The sequence below is a fragment of the Sinocyclocheilus grahami genome, unplaced genomic scaffold (genome assembly GCF_001515645.1).
Source record: "Sinocyclocheilus grahami isolate Dianchi unplaced genomic scaffold, SAMN03320097.WGS_v1.1 scaffold457.1, whole genome shotgun sequence".
NCBI classification, from domain to species: domain Eukaryota; kingdom Metazoa; phylum Chordata; class Actinopteri; order Cypriniformes; family Cyprinidae; genus Sinocyclocheilus; species Sinocyclocheilus grahami.
In genome coordinates this window covers 660794-678794 of record NW_015505636.1, presented here as the reverse complement: position 1 = coordinate 678794, position 18001 = coordinate 660794, and the positions used below count along the sequence as shown (strand labels likewise).

At 38.0% G+C, this 18001-nt stretch overlaps 1 protein-coding gene and 1 long non-coding RNA gene across 4 annotated transcripts in view; one reads left to right on the top strand and one right to left on the bottom strand.

The window, feature by feature from the left end:
- Positions 1 to 1548: 1548 nt before the first annotated feature.
- Positions 1549 to 18001, bottom strand: part of znf438 (zinc finger protein 438) — a 61078-nt gene continuing 44625 nt past the window's right edge. Inside the window, exons 1-5 of one of the 3 annotated variants that reach the window (XM_016234742.1) lie at positions 12175 to 12432; positions 11917 to 11948; positions 6225 to 6298; positions 2292 to 3903; positions 1549 to 2213 (exon numbers count right to left, since the gene is read on the bottom strand). In XM_016234742.1, coding sequence (XP_016090228.1) covers positions 1631 to 2213; positions 2292 to 3903; positions 6225 to 6298; positions 11917 to 11948; positions 12175 to 12192 — 2319 coding nt within the window. In that variant the 5' untranslated portion in view covers positions 12193 to 12432 and the 3' untranslated portion in view covers positions 1549 to 1630. Of the gene's footprint in view, positions 2214 to 2291; positions 3904 to 6224; positions 6299 to 11916; positions 11949 to 12174; positions 12433 to 14384; positions 14468 to 18001 lie in introns of those variants that run through there. The other 2 variants (XM_016234741.1, XM_016234743.1) reach the window with 2 other exon arrangements.
- LOC107552763 (uncharacterized) overlaps positions 14112 to 18001 on the top strand; it is a 12450-nt gene continuing 8560 nt past the window's right edge. Inside the window, exons 1-2 of the long non-coding RNA XR_001604892.1 lie at positions 14112 to 14178; positions 17956 to 17959. This is a non-coding gene — a long non-coding RNA (uncharacterized lncRNA). The remainder of the gene's footprint in view (positions 14179 to 17955; positions 17960 to 18001) is intronic.

Genomic DNA, 18001 nt, shown 5'->3' with positions numbered 1-18001 from the left:
ATGAAAAAAATAAAGAAAATATATTTTATTTTAAGGCTGGAATACGCTACAAGACTGAACAGATTCATACACTGGTCGACTAAAACACTTAAACAAAGGATTACACACTACCAGACTTTGAAAATTGGCTAAAAATATCAAACAATGAATAATTGTCTGAAGCTAAAAAAAATGCACCCATTATACACCGTGATTTTCTCAACTTTGACCACCCAAAATCGGCAAACTGGTTGCAACTTTTGGAAACTAAAATAGAATCTTCCAGACAGCAAAATGGGGAAAAATCATGTAGTGTATTTCAGCCTTTAAGCAGCCTAGATTCCAGCTCCGCACACTCTGGGCAATCTCTCAACAAAGTAATGAAGAATCCACCTGGGAAGTTTTTTTTGAATAGTACTGAAGGAGATGCCATGTGTGCTGGGCACTTGTTGGCTGCTTTCTTTACTATTCGGCCCCATCATCCCTTTTTTTTTTTTTTTTTGCATTTTAATGTTTTTAAGCATAGCTTAATCATCAGCCAAAAATTCTGTCAAGTGTGCTCAAACCTTTGACTGGTAATGTAGCTGAAGCTCCAGGTTTAACATTTAAGACACTGTAACAGGTAAATATATTTCATTGTTAATTTTTTAGAACAAAACAGCAGGGGGAGTCTTTGTGTAAATATATATTCTCAATATACAGCTGTATATAGTATTTTTTAGATATATTTGTAATCTATCTATACAAGTATACATATATAACAATTAGGAGGGTTTTTTAACATTCCTTTACCCTGACATTTTTTTTAATGAACAGAAATATGTTTGAATAGACTGATAATATAAATAAATCACCACATTTCACCATGAAAAAAAAATATTTTAAATACATAACATTTCCATCCGAAAATACAACACAGAATATTTCATGAAACACACATACACACATTCATACTAAATTTAACAGTTAAATATTGGACACACTGAGTTTATTATTTTCTTAATGATATTTTAAATCCTTACTAGTGGACCTGCTTGTCTTAGACTGAAAAGTCAGCAGAGGTTTTTTTTTGGCAGTATTTATTTTAGCTGTGGAATGAGGACTGAAACTGTGTGATTATGTATATGTGTTTGTGGAATGTCACTGATAATTTGTGTTACTTTGAATGTTCTTTGACATGTTATTTCAAGCATGCTAATCATTCCCCATTTGTATTCAGACTATAGCAAATTTTCAATTTGTCTGAGTGGCAATGTGTTTTTGATGAGCCTTCACTGAAATGAAGCAGTTACTAACACACTGTGTCCACAAACCTTAAAAATTATCATTATCATCCTTAGGTTTTTCTATTTGCTGGCAGTAATATTACATCTGCACCTGGGCCATGGTTATGTTTACGGCTGAATTTATGGTTTGTGAATTTTATAGATTATTTTCTTCTGCTTTTATGCAAGTTGCAGAAAAAGACCAAACATAAAACATTACAAAATTCAAGCATTACAAAACAACATTTGTGATGTTAAAAAACTGTGCAAAACAAAACAACAGCATAAAAAGTCTATTAGTGGATTTTTTTTGCATTAACGTCACTGCATCCTGCATAAACCACACAGTCGACACATGGAGCAAATAATAAATTACCCATTTGCAGTTAATTTGGCCCATCAATAAGCTTGCTCTCCCCTTTGAAGTCCAGGACATCCCATAGAAGGGTGGGATTTTCACAGTTGTGCTGTGCCCTCCAATGCTCAATAACATCCTGTTTCTTATTAAACACCTTACTGCAAAGGATGCAGTTAAAGTGAGACCCCACCCTCAGGGATATACCTTTACTGAGGCCCCTTAATACATGGCCCTCCTTACCGATCATCTCCTCTTCGTCCTCCTCTTCTTGACTCTCTCTAGCTTCTTGATGGTGAGAATGGAGGTGGCGTTTGAACTTGGAAAAGGAGAAGAACTCCTCGTCGCAGGTGCCGCAGTGCACTAGGTTGCGTTTCTCATTGAGCTGCCTCCAGTAATGTGCTGCATGTTTGACCAGTTCATCCTCTGCTTCACGGCCCCCGCGCATGGCCCCATCCCTCAATCGCACCTGGACCTCCTCTCCATGCACGTACAACAAATGCAGCTTCATGTCAGCAAAGGTAGGGGTGATGGCCTGGCAGCGCCCACACTTAATTTGTAGCTCGACTGGGTCAACACGTTGTTCTGAGGCCTGTTCATCAGCTTCCGAAGACCTGCAAGACAAGGAACGTCTATGTCAAGAACAAGGAGGCTTTAGCAAGAGTCAACGCTCAAAGTTTATTATTACTTACTCTCCTACAGACATGTTTTCTTCGTGTTGACTGATGGACGGTTCAACAGTAAGTATTACCCGGTGCACCTCTCTCAAGTGGCTGAAGTAGACACCCACATAGCCAAATGACTTCTCACAGAATTCACAGCAAAGGCTCTTCCGGGGCCTGCTTTCTGCATGGTGCAGCTTCATATGAGTGCTAAGACTGCCTGAGTGAGCGTAGGCCTTCCTGCATACCGGGCAGACGTAAGGCCGCAGGTTACTGTGGCTGTTCATGTGGCTCTGCAAGTGATGCTTGAACTGGAAACACCTGTTGCAGGTAGGACATCGATGCAGCAGACGACTTCCTGTGTAAATCACTCCTCCACCACCTTTACATTCTACCACAGGCTGCTGATCAGTAGCTTGCGAAGACTGTGGAGCACTCGATTGTTTTCCTGATATCTGCTGTCCTAATACGAGCTCCTGATCAAGGTTCTCCGATGTTGACAAAGAAGGGAGTGGAACAAGTTGTGGAATTGTGGTTTCCACTACCAGTACTGGCTTGGGACGAATACTCCGATACTTTTTGGATATGTCAAGCAGCTTCTCTTGAGAGGCAGGATTTGACACACCAGGTGGAGGTTTCTCAGGTACCCTCCTTCTAAAAAATGACAAGGATCTCTTCTTTCGGGCTTCGAAGGCTAGAATATCCTCCATTGTTTTTCTCTTCCTCCCCCGTTTCTTGCCTGGAGGGTTCTTGATTTGGGTGTTGTTGTGGTCTTGGCTTAGGCTTTCACTTTTAACGTTGCTGTCTGTGGACTTGATTTTGTTGTCTGGAGGGCTTTTCAGGCTGCTTTTGGCTCCAGTCTGCTTCTCTGAGAATGGGGTGCTGGCAAGGCTGGTGGGTGCCAGGAGGGAGTTCTTCACCTTGGCATAGGGCAGGATGGGCAGCTTGCCCTTGGATGGAGATGGAATGATCTGAACAGCTTTGCTAAAGATAGTGGGTGAGAGGACTGTGATGGCACTGCCAGCCGAGGCTTGACCCTCTATTTGGGTTTTAACTGGTGAGATTTTAATGACAGGGGCAATAAGGGAGGTTCCAGAAGGATAGTGCTGGTTTTTGAGTGGACCAGCATCGCTTTTTTGTTCCACTTTTCGATCTGTCTGTGATCCTGGGAGCAAGGGCCCAACGTTGATTTCAGACAAAGTAGGAGCATCAATTAAAACAAGATGCTCCGATACTGGGTCTGAACTCTGGTCTGATTTCACAGCAGGTGATTGAGCTTGTATGGTTGCAGAAACCTTGGCTGGACTCGGCATCTTGCTACTGCCTTTTTCTGGAGCGCTCTTGCTTCGCACCGGTTGGTATCTAGGAATAGGCAGCTTAAGGTTCTTCTGGATTGGCTGTTGCTGTTGTGTCTGAGGTAAGGCCACCAATGAGAAGGTCCCCTCTTGTCCAGCCACCTGCATGAGTGCATAGTTCTGGGCAGGGACAAGGATGGATTTGGGGCTGACAGCTGTGGATGCTTCTGGAAGGGCTGAGGGAGGTTGGCAGGATAGAACTGCAGAGGATGGAACCACTACTGGGGCTTTGGGGGCAATGCTGCGAAACTGGAGACCCTTCATTTGGGAGTGGGGCCGTGCATCACCTGTCAAAACAAGATAATGCCTTCAACTTTGTCATTTAAGAAATAAGATGTAACAAAAGTGAACTGAAAGAAAGAGAGGGTCTAACTCCTTTTTCATTCTCTCTCTCTCTCACACACACACATCAATTTACCCTCAGGCAAAGAGTTTGAGCCCTCTTTGATTCAAGCTCGGCATACTTGCTCTTGTTCATGCTGCAGCTTACTAAGTCCTATACCTCCTCATGCTTCCTAATGCACACTGACACGCACACACTTGCAGAAGGTATAAACCGCCTTTAAAGCACAACAGCTGCCCAGCAGTAGAATCATTATTACGTTAGTCTCAGCCTCAGACGTCATGCCCACGGACCGTTGGCTAAACGTCTGATGCATATGGGACACAAAAGTGGATACACTTCAGGAGTGTCGAAGTCATCATCGGATTGGTTGAATTCTACAGGATTTCCGGGAGACGTGCGTGTTGCGTTCTTTAACGTTCCGCCTGGAAACAAAGATGCTGTGACGCCAAACCCCCTCACGAAAGAAAAAAGCCGTAGTGTTTACAACTGTGACGACGAGCGCTTATCATGATCAACTAAACGCTGGAGTTTCAAACCAGACCTTCAGCCGTCAGTCTGAAGGTCTGGCTACGCGAGACTATTATTACGTGAACAAGAATAACAGTTAAACAACCATACTCAAAACAAGTCATGACTGTCCACACAACCTTGTGGCCTTCTGCCTAACAATTGTTGACGTGAAAAATAACAAATATGAAAAAAAACTCAGCAGTGATAAAAAAGTAGATTCACATTTATTCATTCGGCAGACACATTCATCCATAGTGGCTTACAGGGCATTCAAGATATGCATTTATTAGTTTGCATTTTCTTTTGGAATCAAACAAATGACCTTTTCATTGCTAGTGCCAAGCTTTACCAGTTAAGCAAACTATGTAACAAACTACATAGTTCTCTATAACTTTTTGACAAAAGAGATGCTTTGGAACAATGTTTGATTAATTAGAAATAAGTATTTAGTAGCAAGTACAACTAAACTAAGCAGTCAGGAAAAAAAAGAGAGTAAAGTGTAGCTCTAACGATTGCTGATGAAGATGGAAAAAATTTAAATGATGTTTCAGCACTCAGTTTTTAGAAGTCTGTAAGCATAAAACAGGGTAATTCCTAATCGCATTTAGGCCGCTATAGAATTAATTAGGTTAAAAACAGAAACATCATAAAGAGCTGGGCTTTTACTGGACCTAAAAGGGGAAGATGAGAACAGTTGAAGGGGAGGAGAGTACTCTATTTTAGGTGCTAGAAATGGGAACTTATTTTTAGCCACAGTCCCATGAAGAAAAATAAGAGCATCACAGACCAATTAGCAGAATGAAAGGTGAGGAGTTCAAAGGTGAGATCTGGTGTTTATGTTAGTAGAAGGGTTACGCTCTGGCCACCATGTATATCGTATGTAGGTCTGTTTTTTGTAGTGAGTATCAGAATGTGTTTGTGGGAATGAATTTAGTGTTCATACGTGTGTGTTTACTCCTCACTCATGCGTAAAGAAATGCAGGCCAGATGTTGTTCAATAGGTCATTGGGACTTACCTGATAGCCCAACATTACAAAATTGTTATCTAATTTTGTAGTTTAATTCTAAGTGATTATAGGGATGGACACAGGTACCTAAGTACTTGGAAGGGACTTTAAAACACATTAACATTTCACAGTGATCTAAATTCTGTAACGGTTACACACAAACATATCAAAAATGGCCCACATTTTTTATTTTGTGACTGGTTACATTGTCATTTTTGATTCATCAGACAACAATTAGTGGCAATTAAGTGTCAAGATTATGGGACATTCACATAGAACACATTTTTCCACTTAATAGATATGAGATGAATGGAACAGAATGTGTTTTTACCCCTTATTAAACATTAAAAATGTCTGTGTGATGAACATATAAAAAAAGTACTCTTGATTTATCTAATCGACATTATTTATTTAACACACATACTTATTTACAAATTTGCACATATACCTGTACATACAAAATTGTCTATATTATATATTGTTTTTGCTTTTTTGTACATTGTCTATTTTGTCTATTTTTATATTATTCTTTTTATTATCTGTGTCCTGTCTTGTCACTGTCATTCTGTTGCACTGTGGAGCTTCTGTCACTAAAACAAATTCCTTGTATGTGTAAACATACATGGCAACAAAACTCATTCTGATTCTGATTCTGATTCTAAAGCGCACAAAATCTTTGTGACTACAACAGTGATTATTATTAGTTGACCTTAAAAGATGAGCTTCATGTTATCTCTATACTCACTTTGTGTGTGTGATTTCAGAGGGCTGGAACGATGCTCTTGGGTTTTCATGTCTGCCACACTGTCACTGAAGATCCTGAACAAACAACAAAAACAGAGAACAGAACTGAACCTCTGCTGTGTAATTAACACAATAGATGCTTTAAATTACAGTGTTTAAAGGTGTCTGGAGCTTTTCAAACGATGTCTTCTCCCCCCTCTCTCCCTCTCACTATCTCGATTAAAACCAGAGGACATTCCAGATGTCACACAGGCGCAGATTAGAGTCAAGGCAAAGGCAGAAAAACAACAGGAGGGAAAGGATAGAAAGGGAGTGAAAGACTGTTAACCGAGGAGGAGGGGACACTGAGCCAGGTGAGATGGGAACCAACCCTAATGTGTGTGTGTGTGGTAGTGGGACGAGGACAGGGGGGGGGGGGGATGTCATTTGGCCTGTACATGAAGGTCCTCATCTGTAGCAGTGAGATAGCAGCCTTGGAGTGTGGGCGTGTGTTGCGGGGGACTATATTTTAGGGAGGGGTTTGTCCAGTACCCTGTAGGTCTGAAAGGAGATGAAAGGAAGGGATCTGCAGGAGATAAGAGAGGTGGACACACACGGCCACTCTGGCTAGAACGTCCATATCCAGCGGCCATGAGCTCCGACTGCCACAGATACACACACACTTACATACACAGCACATCTGTCATATCTCTATGCCTCTACAAACTTCCCAATCTCTAAACACAACAGCGGTCTGTTGTACCATATTTTCGCTTGTTTAATCAAGCCTGTGTTGGCTAATTCCCCTGTTATTCTGGGCAAGCTGTGAAGTCGTTAACACGTGTGAAAATAAACAAAAATGGGAAAAGATGAAGAGACAATAAACTGCACATGCAAAACATTCTCAGCCAAGTTCCTTCAGAAAAGTCAATGATTTTGTCTCAAAAGAGAAAGTCCACTGATCTGTTTGATATGACAACTTTAAGTGTTAGAAAAGTCAAAGTCTTTAAAACTGTGAAATAGAAATATAAGAATTATGTAGTTTTGGTAAAATAGTTATATGTGTGCACAATTTATATTTGGCTACAAAACTGTCCACTTTAGAATTTTTGACTGGTAGTGTGCAGTGGCCCCAAAAAGTACTGGACACTTAGACAAACATTTTTTTTAACTTGATACCAGCTGGTTAAAAGTCAAATAGCAAATGTCACTAGGTTTGATATATGCATCTAATATGATGCAATCTATATGTTTAAACTGCACAAGTTCCTTCAGAGAAGTCAACAAGAATTTTAAAAGAAAGCCCACAGATCTGTTTGATATGACAATTTAAAGAGTGTTGTTTCACAAGTTTACTGAGACTGATTTTTTTTAAGCATTCCTTCTTAAAAAGTATTGGACACTTAAAAAATTTACTTTATACAAGTTTAAATGTAGGCTATAATTGCTTACTGAGAAAAAATTGGTAATTAAATTACAGTTACTTGTGAAAATGTTAACGATTACAAAGGTGGTTACATCTGAATATTTTTATAATCACACACACACACACACACATTTAATTGCTTTCTTTCACAAACTTCATTGACTGCTCTAAAATATGAGACATCAATGTTTCAGGAGTTTAAGACAGAATAGGACACATGCTTATTCAATAACTGTTTTATTTACTATCTGTGTTTATGTATATGCCTTATTTCTCAAGATTAATTGTTTCCCCCAAGGCATTGTTAGATGCCAGTGTTTCCTGTCATAGCTGTGCAAAGATTTGATTTCAAGAATAGCATCATAGCTATTAAACTATTTCTTGTTATGATGTTAAATCTAAATTTAGTTCTGATCATTCTGAAATTCTGAGTATTTAACCTCAGAATGCTCTTAAAGTGAAAAGAGTTGCTAAAAAGTCTGATTTTATGGTGGCTGTGCTTTTAAATTGTTAAAAATTAAATTGTTATAATCTTAATTCAAGTGATGAAGTATTTTGAAAATCTGACAGTAATCAGTGTTCAGTACTATTGTAAGGTTAACCCTGTCAGCTTTAAATGTTTGAAAATGAATAACAGTTGCAAACATTCATTAGAAATTTAGAAAAGTAATCAAAAAGTAATCAATTGGAATCAGTTGCATTACTTATTACATTTTAAATAGGGTAACTTGTAATCTGTAACCTATTACATTTCCAAAGTAACCTTCCCAACACTAATTGTGATGTACATAAGAGTAAAACAGAATATCAAAAAAGAAAAAAAATGTAGGGTGGGGACTTTGTTCTATACATCAGCTGTTCGAGTCAGATCTGGATGCCTCACATGAAGAAGAAAAAACATCTTATAACGTAGTTGATGTGTACAAGGGTGTGTGTTTGAGTGAAAGGTCAGTTGTCTCTCTCAGAAGAGGAGACATTTTCAGAGAAAACAGCACTGTTTGCCTATCTCTGATTTTTTTTTAAAGTTCCTTGTTTAGAAGAGACTATGCCTCTCCACAGCAGACTTACGGACACACAGTTTTGCACACTTACACACACACCTGCAGTATCTTATCTTGTGACAGCCAAAGCAACAAAATATTAACCAGAGGAAATGAAAACACAAACATGCCAGGTACATCATAACACGCTACGTACATGCATCTGCAAAAAGACTGCACTCTGCAGGAACAATACAACAGATGTTAAAACATGTCAGTCAAGCAGAGCACCATAACAAAAGAACCACATGAAATAATATCAACTCTGCATAACACACGCACAAACACACTCTTGAGTAATTAGCTGTCACCTGAGCCAATAAATGTGGAAGGGAAAAAATCTATTCCAATTTCAAAACTACAGGCTTGCCTGTACACGCAGATGTGGACTAATCAATAAGAAAAGCATCCTGCATCAGAAAGACGAGAGCATACAGAACTAAAATATTCCCACTAGCTAAATCATTTCAGTGTAAATCACTGAATAGTGAATACATAAAGGAATCTCTCCCATAAATGCTGCTGAAAGATATTTTGCAGAATATCCCTGCTGCTCTTTTTTAAACAATGAAAGTGAACGGGAATGAAAGGACAAAAGAAAAAAACAACAAAAGTACCACATAGTCTATTTGATTTATGAAGTATGTTCCAAACTTTCTGTAACTTTAATAATATTTTTATGTTAGGAGCAGAATTAAATTTATGTTCTTCAGTGAAAAATGTAGTAGATTTTTGCACATCCAAATATTTTGCATAGGCCGTTCTATTTAAATTCGTGATTGGTTGACTGCAAAATCCAAATATTAAATGGAACGGTAAAATAATGTTATTAACCAGTTAATGGCAATTTTCAAATTTTGATTCTGTTCGGAACTATTAAGTTTGATTTCATTTCTGTTTCTGGTTAATTTCGTTCGTTTCCAGTTTTCGTTTTCATTCATTGAGCCCTGATCTTGAGACTTGAGATCCAGTGATGTTCGACTGAACTGATTTCAAACCCTGAGTGTCAAACTGCAAATTAAACCACTTTATAAACTAATTTTTGGAGCTTGTAAATTGTATGGAAAACACTGTTACACTAAATTATAGTATTATAATTAAATTTAAAAAACCTAATTTTCCATGTCATACTTATCAGGCCATAAAATAATATTAGTAGTAAACACATCTGTATGCTTGAGAAAAGGATGGTTGAAAATTTCATGGAAATGTTGCAGGAGTCAAAAGATAACGGTGTGCCATAATTTCTCTTGGCAGTGACTTTTTTTCTTGAAGACACTGTGGTGAGGAGCCTCATTTCCACAGAGCCGACCAGACAGGATGCTGTAAATCAAGGTATTGAACTTTGACCCACGGAATGCAGTCGCCAAGGGCAACTCAGTGTGTGTCACCTCTACGGTGAAGTGCTGGAAATGGAAGTGACTGCGACAGTCAAAATGACTTGGGTTGATGTTGCATGAACGTCCACAGTAGGAGGAGGGCAAGTGCTACAATTATGCATTTAGTTGGGTAATTGTAGCTTCTAGAATATAGAAGTGAGAAGGCACAGGCATTTGGGAGGATTGGTCTTTGATAATAGCATTCACCCAGATTAAGTGATCAGGGGGAGGCCAAGAAACCGTAATGAAAGTGTGAGAACCTGTGGCCAGAGGCTAAGTCTATGTGAGTCACCTTATAGAACCTTTAAATGACCTTTTGCTGTTTGGTGTGACATTTGTATTTATTAAGTAGGTCACACAGTAGAGAAGACTGCCTAAACCCTCAGACTCCATCTTCAACCAACTCCCATAACACCATGCTTCCCTCATTTCATCACTATGCCCTCATTTCCAAATTTCTCTCCACTTCCTTCTCTTTGCCTCTTAGTACTAGGGTTGCGTGGTGTGATTCTATTAATGCTTGCTAATGCTACTTTTAATGCTTTCTATTGTGTTATGTTTATTTTTACTCCTCTTAATAAATACCACAATCTATCTCAAACTCACAATTTCACTCAGTCATGTTCACTCATTCATTGAATTAGTCAACAGATCCTTTATTAAATGAACTCACAGAATCTGTTAGAGCAGTTACCAAACTAAACCATGCAAATAGTTTTTTTTTGTCCTCAAAAAATAATTTCTGATATCAAAGGATAGTTTCTGTTGAAATTCTTTCATCATTTACTCACCGTCATATCATTCCAAATCTGCATGATGTTTTTTTAATATTAATAAATAAATAATACAAATAAATAAATTGTATATTTATTTTTGATATAATTTTTATATATACACTTTTATATATATATATATAAATGTAAAGATATTTTGAAGAATGATTTTTTTTTTAAATGTTAAAATATTGAACATTTATTTTTTCTTTTTTGTACAGTGAAAGTCAATAGAGACCAACAATGAACTATATTGGCTGTATAGACAGCTGTATGGAAAATCAAGAAGGACAACTACAACTTTATTTTATTTTAAGCACACATCTTCCGCTTTACATGCTCAAGCTCTTTAAAGTCGACTTGATTCTGATAGACTGGATTATTACATTTTCAGATACAGTTATCATGCTTGGTGTGAACGGGCCGTATCTCACTCAGTACCTGTGGCTTAAGCAAAACAGCTAAAACGGTACTAACAAAGAACAAAAGAGAGGGGAAAAAAGCAAGGAAGGCCAACTTTACAGGAACACAGGCAGAAAGACAAAGACCTGCATCAAGTATTCCTGAGACCTGTGGCTTAAGCAAAACAGCTAAAACGGTACTAACAAAGAACAAAAGAGAGGAAAACAAAGCAAGGAAGGCCAACTTTACAGGAACACAGGCAGAAAGACAAAGACCTGCATCAAGTATTCCTGAATGATGGAAGGTGTGGTTAAAGATCTCGGTCTTCAAATCTGTGTATATGATCAGAACCGAGAGGCCAGGGAAAAGAAGCCTGTTATAATATGCACATTTTTAATGTTAGAGAATATGAAACTGAGCATCAAAGCTTATGCTGATACTCCTGCCTCAGTACTTGTTCAGGTTTGGAGACCCAAGGGATTTAAGAGTGAACTTGAGTAGCTTTAAAGAAGTAATAAGAGGAATGGTTGTCTAGATAGGGTAGAGCCAAGAAGAAAGCCCGTCTGCACATAAACATGGTTCATTGTGCGATCAGTGACCAACATTGCATTTAAATCAACAGACACAAGTGTATTTTCACTTTCTGCTTTTGGGGTTAAAGGGATGGATTAGCAAAAAATTAAAATTCAGTCACCTTTTACTCATCATTCCAATCCCGTATGACTTCTGTGGAAAACAAAAGGAGATGTTAGGCAGGATGTTCGCATTCCAAATATATGATAAGGGGCTGGCAGAGTACCAATAAAAAAAAGTGACTCATACAATAGCTTTGCGTGAGGAACAGACTAAAACTCAGAAGTGGAATATAGTACACAAGCCATATAAGAGCTACCTTTATGAAAAGGCTTTGTAATTTCTTGAGCTTGACAGCCCTTTGTCAACATTCACTTACATTGTAAAAGAGTAGCATGAACAATCTGGTGAGTAAATTATGACAGAATTTCCATTTTTGGGTGAACGATCCCTTTAAGCTTCGGCATGCTGTTTTACCCCCGGTCCCTCTGAAATCTCCCAGGAATCACCCACATTGTGTTCAACAAAGGCACCAGTTGTAAATCCAGACTTCAGAGCGCGTGTCATGTGATTGAGGAGCTGTCTCTCATTTCCCTGCCATAGAGAGGGTCTCTCTGATATAGCAGCTGTTTCTCTGATGAGTTGGAGAATCTGGGAAACATTGTCTGGTGAGATCAAAGAGAAGCTGTAATTATCACGGTAACCAATGGTAAAGCTGTTAAATTAAGCAGTCTGTTAATGAGAAATTTCTCTCCTTCTCTCATTAGAGGAAGTATTTATGAGGCGAGTCAAAACCGCACATGAGCGCGTGTCATGTGATTGAGGAGCTGTCTCTCATTTCCCTGCCATAGAGAGGGTCTCTCTGATATAGCAGCTGTTTCTCTGATGAGTTGGAGAATCTGGGAAACATTGTCTGGCGAGATCAAAGAGAAGCTGTAATTATCACGGTAACCAATGGTAAAGCTGTTAAATTAAGCAGTCTGTTAATGAGAAATTTCTCTCCTTCTCTCATTAGAGGAAGTATTTATGAGGCGAGTCAAAACCGCACACTGGGGTCTGGAGAGTTATTTATTGATTGAGGGCATTTATCATACCTAAACTTTCACTAAATAAAGAGCTACGTCGTTCCAACGGAACTAATCAGGTCAGAACTACTCGACATACAAGAATACACTAAAGCCAGATTCAATTAATCATAACAAAAAGAACATTCAAAATCCCATAACCCAACAGCTTTGCCTGAGAAAGTGGTATAACTACATAAGCACAAGGTTTGATGGAGAGGTCTGTTTTACAGCTGCCACAATTCCTGATGAGGTACAAAAGACGGAAAGCTTTGAAAGAAAGCATGAGTTCTGAATTCTAATTAAATATCATGTGCATTTTTTAAAAATATGTTGAAAAGTTTCAAATTTTTGAAAAAATTTGACAGAAACAGCTGTCTATTTTATAACAAGGTAGCAAAGGGAGTTCTCGGATCTCCTGAGACGCTTCAATGGGGATTTGTCAAGGCCTTGGCCTCTTGTTGGCTGTAAACACAGGAAATATACAGCTGGATCCAGCACTTAATATTGTTGACTATGTACTGTACAATGTACAGCACTCAAAATACATGACTATACCTAAATGCAAAACATTCCACTACGTTGCTGTGCTCTAGCTAGCGGTTGCCCCTAAAGTGACTGACAAGCATCAATGATGCACAAAGACTATGCTAAGTAATGACTAGAACAGCTCCCCATTGAGACTTTATAAGAACTGGTAATGAAGAACCATGACTTATCAATAATAGCTTAGCATTATTGCAGTGGGCTGCAGTGTAGGACTGTGGTAACAGCAGTGCTAGCAAATCTGACCTCAACCATATCAGTTTAAATAAAGATCAAGTGTGTCACTGTGCCACGAGAGAATAAGAATGCTCTAGGAAACCAGGTCAAGTGATCGTTTTATACAATGGGATATAAAACCAAGCTGGAAGCCAAAGACCAACAACTGCAATGGCTTAATTTTGACCGAGTGAGTTTTTCCAAGTACTATGGACGATAAAGGCTCACATTCAAGTTTAAAAGGTCACTTTAGTGAAAAAATTCACGAGGAATCTGTGACCAACTTGAACCTGTGATGAAATCTGCAAGGACATTTTTTTCCCTTGTGTGGAATTCATGTGAAATTCCAGATTGCTTATGAAATGACTGGATTTTACACGTGAACATTTTTAAATATGACCGCATTCAGTATGAAACGGAAATTGCAATATATTTATTTATTGTGATGCCTACACAAGTGAAACAGCTTCATGAGCAAGGAAAAAAAAATAGGGCGGCACTTGATTTTGTCCATCAGGAGTTGATTAAATCATTGGATTGTTGTTGTTTGCTAATTGGTGCAATCTCATGTGATGGACAGGTTTATGGCCCAACCCTCGTGCCAACGTGCACATCAACAAGGAAGAGAAGATATGAATAATATAATGATAAATTATAATAAACATTGCAATATTCCATAAAAATAAGAATTGGGAATTTTGGTTTCATGCTGACTAATGTAGCTAGCAGCACATTTGTCTTCTGTATGACGTGCAGTAAATACCCAAAAATCTTCAGTTTCGTTGTCCCAAGATGGCCCACAATCCTCTTCTTCCTCCTCTTCTCCTTCCACAGCCCTCCACTCACCTAAAACAACCACAGAACAAACATTTATACACATTTACTAACCCATTTACACTTAGTCACTTCATGCATTTGGATCGATCGTATTGCTGTCTGATTGGATACGCACAATCCATTTATACTTGGCAACATAAATGCATCTCCACATATCGGATATAAATCTGATCTAGTACTCCCATGCAATGCAAACAAAGTTCACTTTGATGCTAATGCCAGCCAGTGAAATTTTCCACCTTAGTGTTTGAGATTTGTGGCCACTCTTACTAGGTTTCATATCAATGATTGCGAGGCTCCTGCACTTCCTTATGCTGTCGTAGTTTATTTGAGGAAGATTAAACGTTATACGTGTGGCCTGCCCTGAACAACCAGATACATTTATACTTGGGTCTTTTCATGATCCTGTAACTATGAAAAATGACCAAGTGTAAATACCCCCTCAAAGGACCCTTAAACCACATAATCTGTCCAGCACACAGAAAAGACTAAATAAATAATAAGAACGTCCAAGTAAATTATTCACTTTACATTCTTGATCCACACTGACTACCCTTGTTAGACACTCCCTTGTGAAACAGGAAAAAACTAGATGTGGAAAGAGAAAGTTCATTCACCTGTACGCTAACTCAGCAAAAACTACATCTTCAGCACTTGTGAGCAGCAGAGATAATCAGGTCCAACACATTCTTTGTTTCGAAACAGGGATTGCTAGTGCACAGAAGTGCACAAACATGCTCTCGCACACCAATGCAGATGCTGAAAAGTCCACCAACACAAGCCTCCACTGTAAACACGCTTCCCCTTTGAATCTTCAGCTGTAAATTATGGATGTTCTGAGTGTAACAGTGTGATAGACGAGGGCCCTGGAGTCCCATCAGGGTAAAACACAAAGCTTACAACTCTCAACTTAAGATGTGTGTGTGTAGAGGTCAAAAGGAGTCAGCACCACACAAGGACACAAGCAGATGCTGAAGCACTCAGTCAATAACGTTTAGGCCCAAGACACCGTTGACCTCACCGGGAGGTCCGTATGAAATCGCACTTTACCGTCTGTATGACTATAATCTGCTCTACAGTCAAGGGAGAAATTATCTCTTTATAAGATGTATTACTGAGGATTGCTTATTGATTATTCATAATGCTTCACAAAGTGGCTCTCTATATCTCTGAATAATGTATAAGAGACTAAAATACATGGTATTAAAATAAAATGAGTCAACTTTAGGGCTTTTGCTTGGGAAGTTCTGGAAAGTGGGACATCCCGTGTTTTTGTAATGATTAGTGTAATGAGCATAATGAGAGTACAATGTTGGTGTGACCGTGCAAATTCATTAATCATGTTAAATTTGGCTTGCGGTGTTGGCAGCTGCCATAAATAACAAAAAAAAACTCTGCAAAGAGTTTTCACATACAGTGCTTCTAAAACAAGAATTTATAGTGAAAACATACTCCTTTCTTTTCTTTTCTTTTTTTTTTTGAAGAAAATGTCATCTATGCTTATCATGTACAGAGTAATGTAAGTCTATGATCCTTTCTCGCCTGTTTTATTGTCCACCAGGCGAAGTCTGCTCAATCCTTGCCAAAACATTAGCGGTCTGCTGCATTTGGGGTATCTCTGTAAAAATGGCAAATGACAGAGTCAGTCATCATTTAAATGTTTGGGATCAGCAAGAAAGACGTTCCTTACGCTCCAAGGCTGGAGGCTACAATTCTAATATAAAAATTCAGTAAAAACAGTAATATTGTGAAATATTACTACAATTTAAAATAACTGTTTTCTATATTAACACATTTTAAAATATCAGTAAGTTTTTGAAGGAAGTTCCTCATGCTCCAAGGCTGGAGGCTGCAATTATTTGATAAAAATACAGTAAAACAGTAATATTGTAAAATATTATTACAATTTAAAATAAATGTTTACTATTTAAAATTACATACTAAATTGTAATTTATTCCTTTGACGGCAAAGTTGAAAAAAACCTGAAAAGAGTTTTTTTCAGATTCTTTGATGAATATGAAGCTCAAAACGATTTACTTTCAAAGTTCAAATATTTACTGTATATATACACGGTCAATTTAGGTCAATATAATGCACCCTTGCAGAACAGAAGTATTAATTTCTTAAAATCTTTCTGACCCCAAACCTTTGAACAGTGAATAACTGACCTCAAACTTTTTGTAAATGAATAATTAATGAATGTGCTAAATTAATTTCTGAATGCCGATATAATACATACAGTGTCACCCAGCCACAACGAAAGTGTGCAAACTGCATTTAAAATATGAAGTATGTAAAGTGATTTAAGCACTAAATCCTCTAAAAACTTATCAGCATTATCAGCAACAATGAAAGCTTTACCTTCACCTTAAAGAAACTAGCTGTTGCCTGGCATTTCACCACTGTTTAACACTCTCACCACTCTTCTCCATGGTCAATCCTACAAAATGCAAAATGCAAGCCTGCCACTCATCTCTCATAGAACAGTAAAAGCACATCCCTCCATTCATTCAGAGCACAAATGGTCTAATGCTTAGGGGTTTTGCCTGAAAGAAAACTGAAAACTCTGTCATCATTCACACACCCTTACAGAAGAACATAAGGGTCAGTATAATGACAGGATTAAAAAAATGTTTAAGGCCTGTCACGATAACTTTTTGTTGTGCGATATATTGCCCCAGAAATAATTGCGATAAGCGATATTACTGTCATTTTAAAGACCATTTTATGCCACTGAATATATAATCATAACGTAACAGCATAATAATGCAAGAAGGCTTACACACTTCCAAATGACATCAAACTTTTAATTTTTAAGAATATTTAGATCATGGAAATTAAGTATCAAAATATTAGATTCCTTAAAAAAACTGAATAAATAGTAAATAAACATTTTCTAACAAAAAGTGCAAAGTAACAAGTAGAAAAAAAGAAAAATGCACAAAGAAATTGTATGCAGATTTTTCCATCTACAGAATTTTTCCCGGACCTGCTTTTCTCTGTAAATTAAGGGTGCATACGATTGCTGAAAAACACAATCACTACTTATCAGTCAGATGTCCGTATGCACAAAGACACAGATCCCTAAACAAAACCATATCTGCAGATTAAACTTTTTTTTGTAGAAGCATTTTTAAATTTGAACTAGCACCTCATGACTACACCACGTTATGTACGAGAAGCTGCAAAAAACACAGGCGCAAGTGGAATGCACAAAACATGGTGACATTAATTTTTAAGTAAATATAATGGGCGATATATTGCGTCACCAAAAATTGAGGTCATGTACATATATTGCTCGATAAGTCGATTTATTGATTATTGCGACAGGCCTAGGTCTAGTATTTCAAATCTATCCCCTCATGCATGAATGCCCAACGGCAAAAGGCCAAGCCACCTTCAAATGTAAACAATTACTCTTTGATTAAAGCTTTCCACTACAAACATTGCACAGTGTTTACCCCGATAGAGCCGCCGATAAAATACCAGCAGACAGCCAAGTGTGTGTGTGTGTGTGTGTGTGTGTGTGTGTGTGTGTGTGT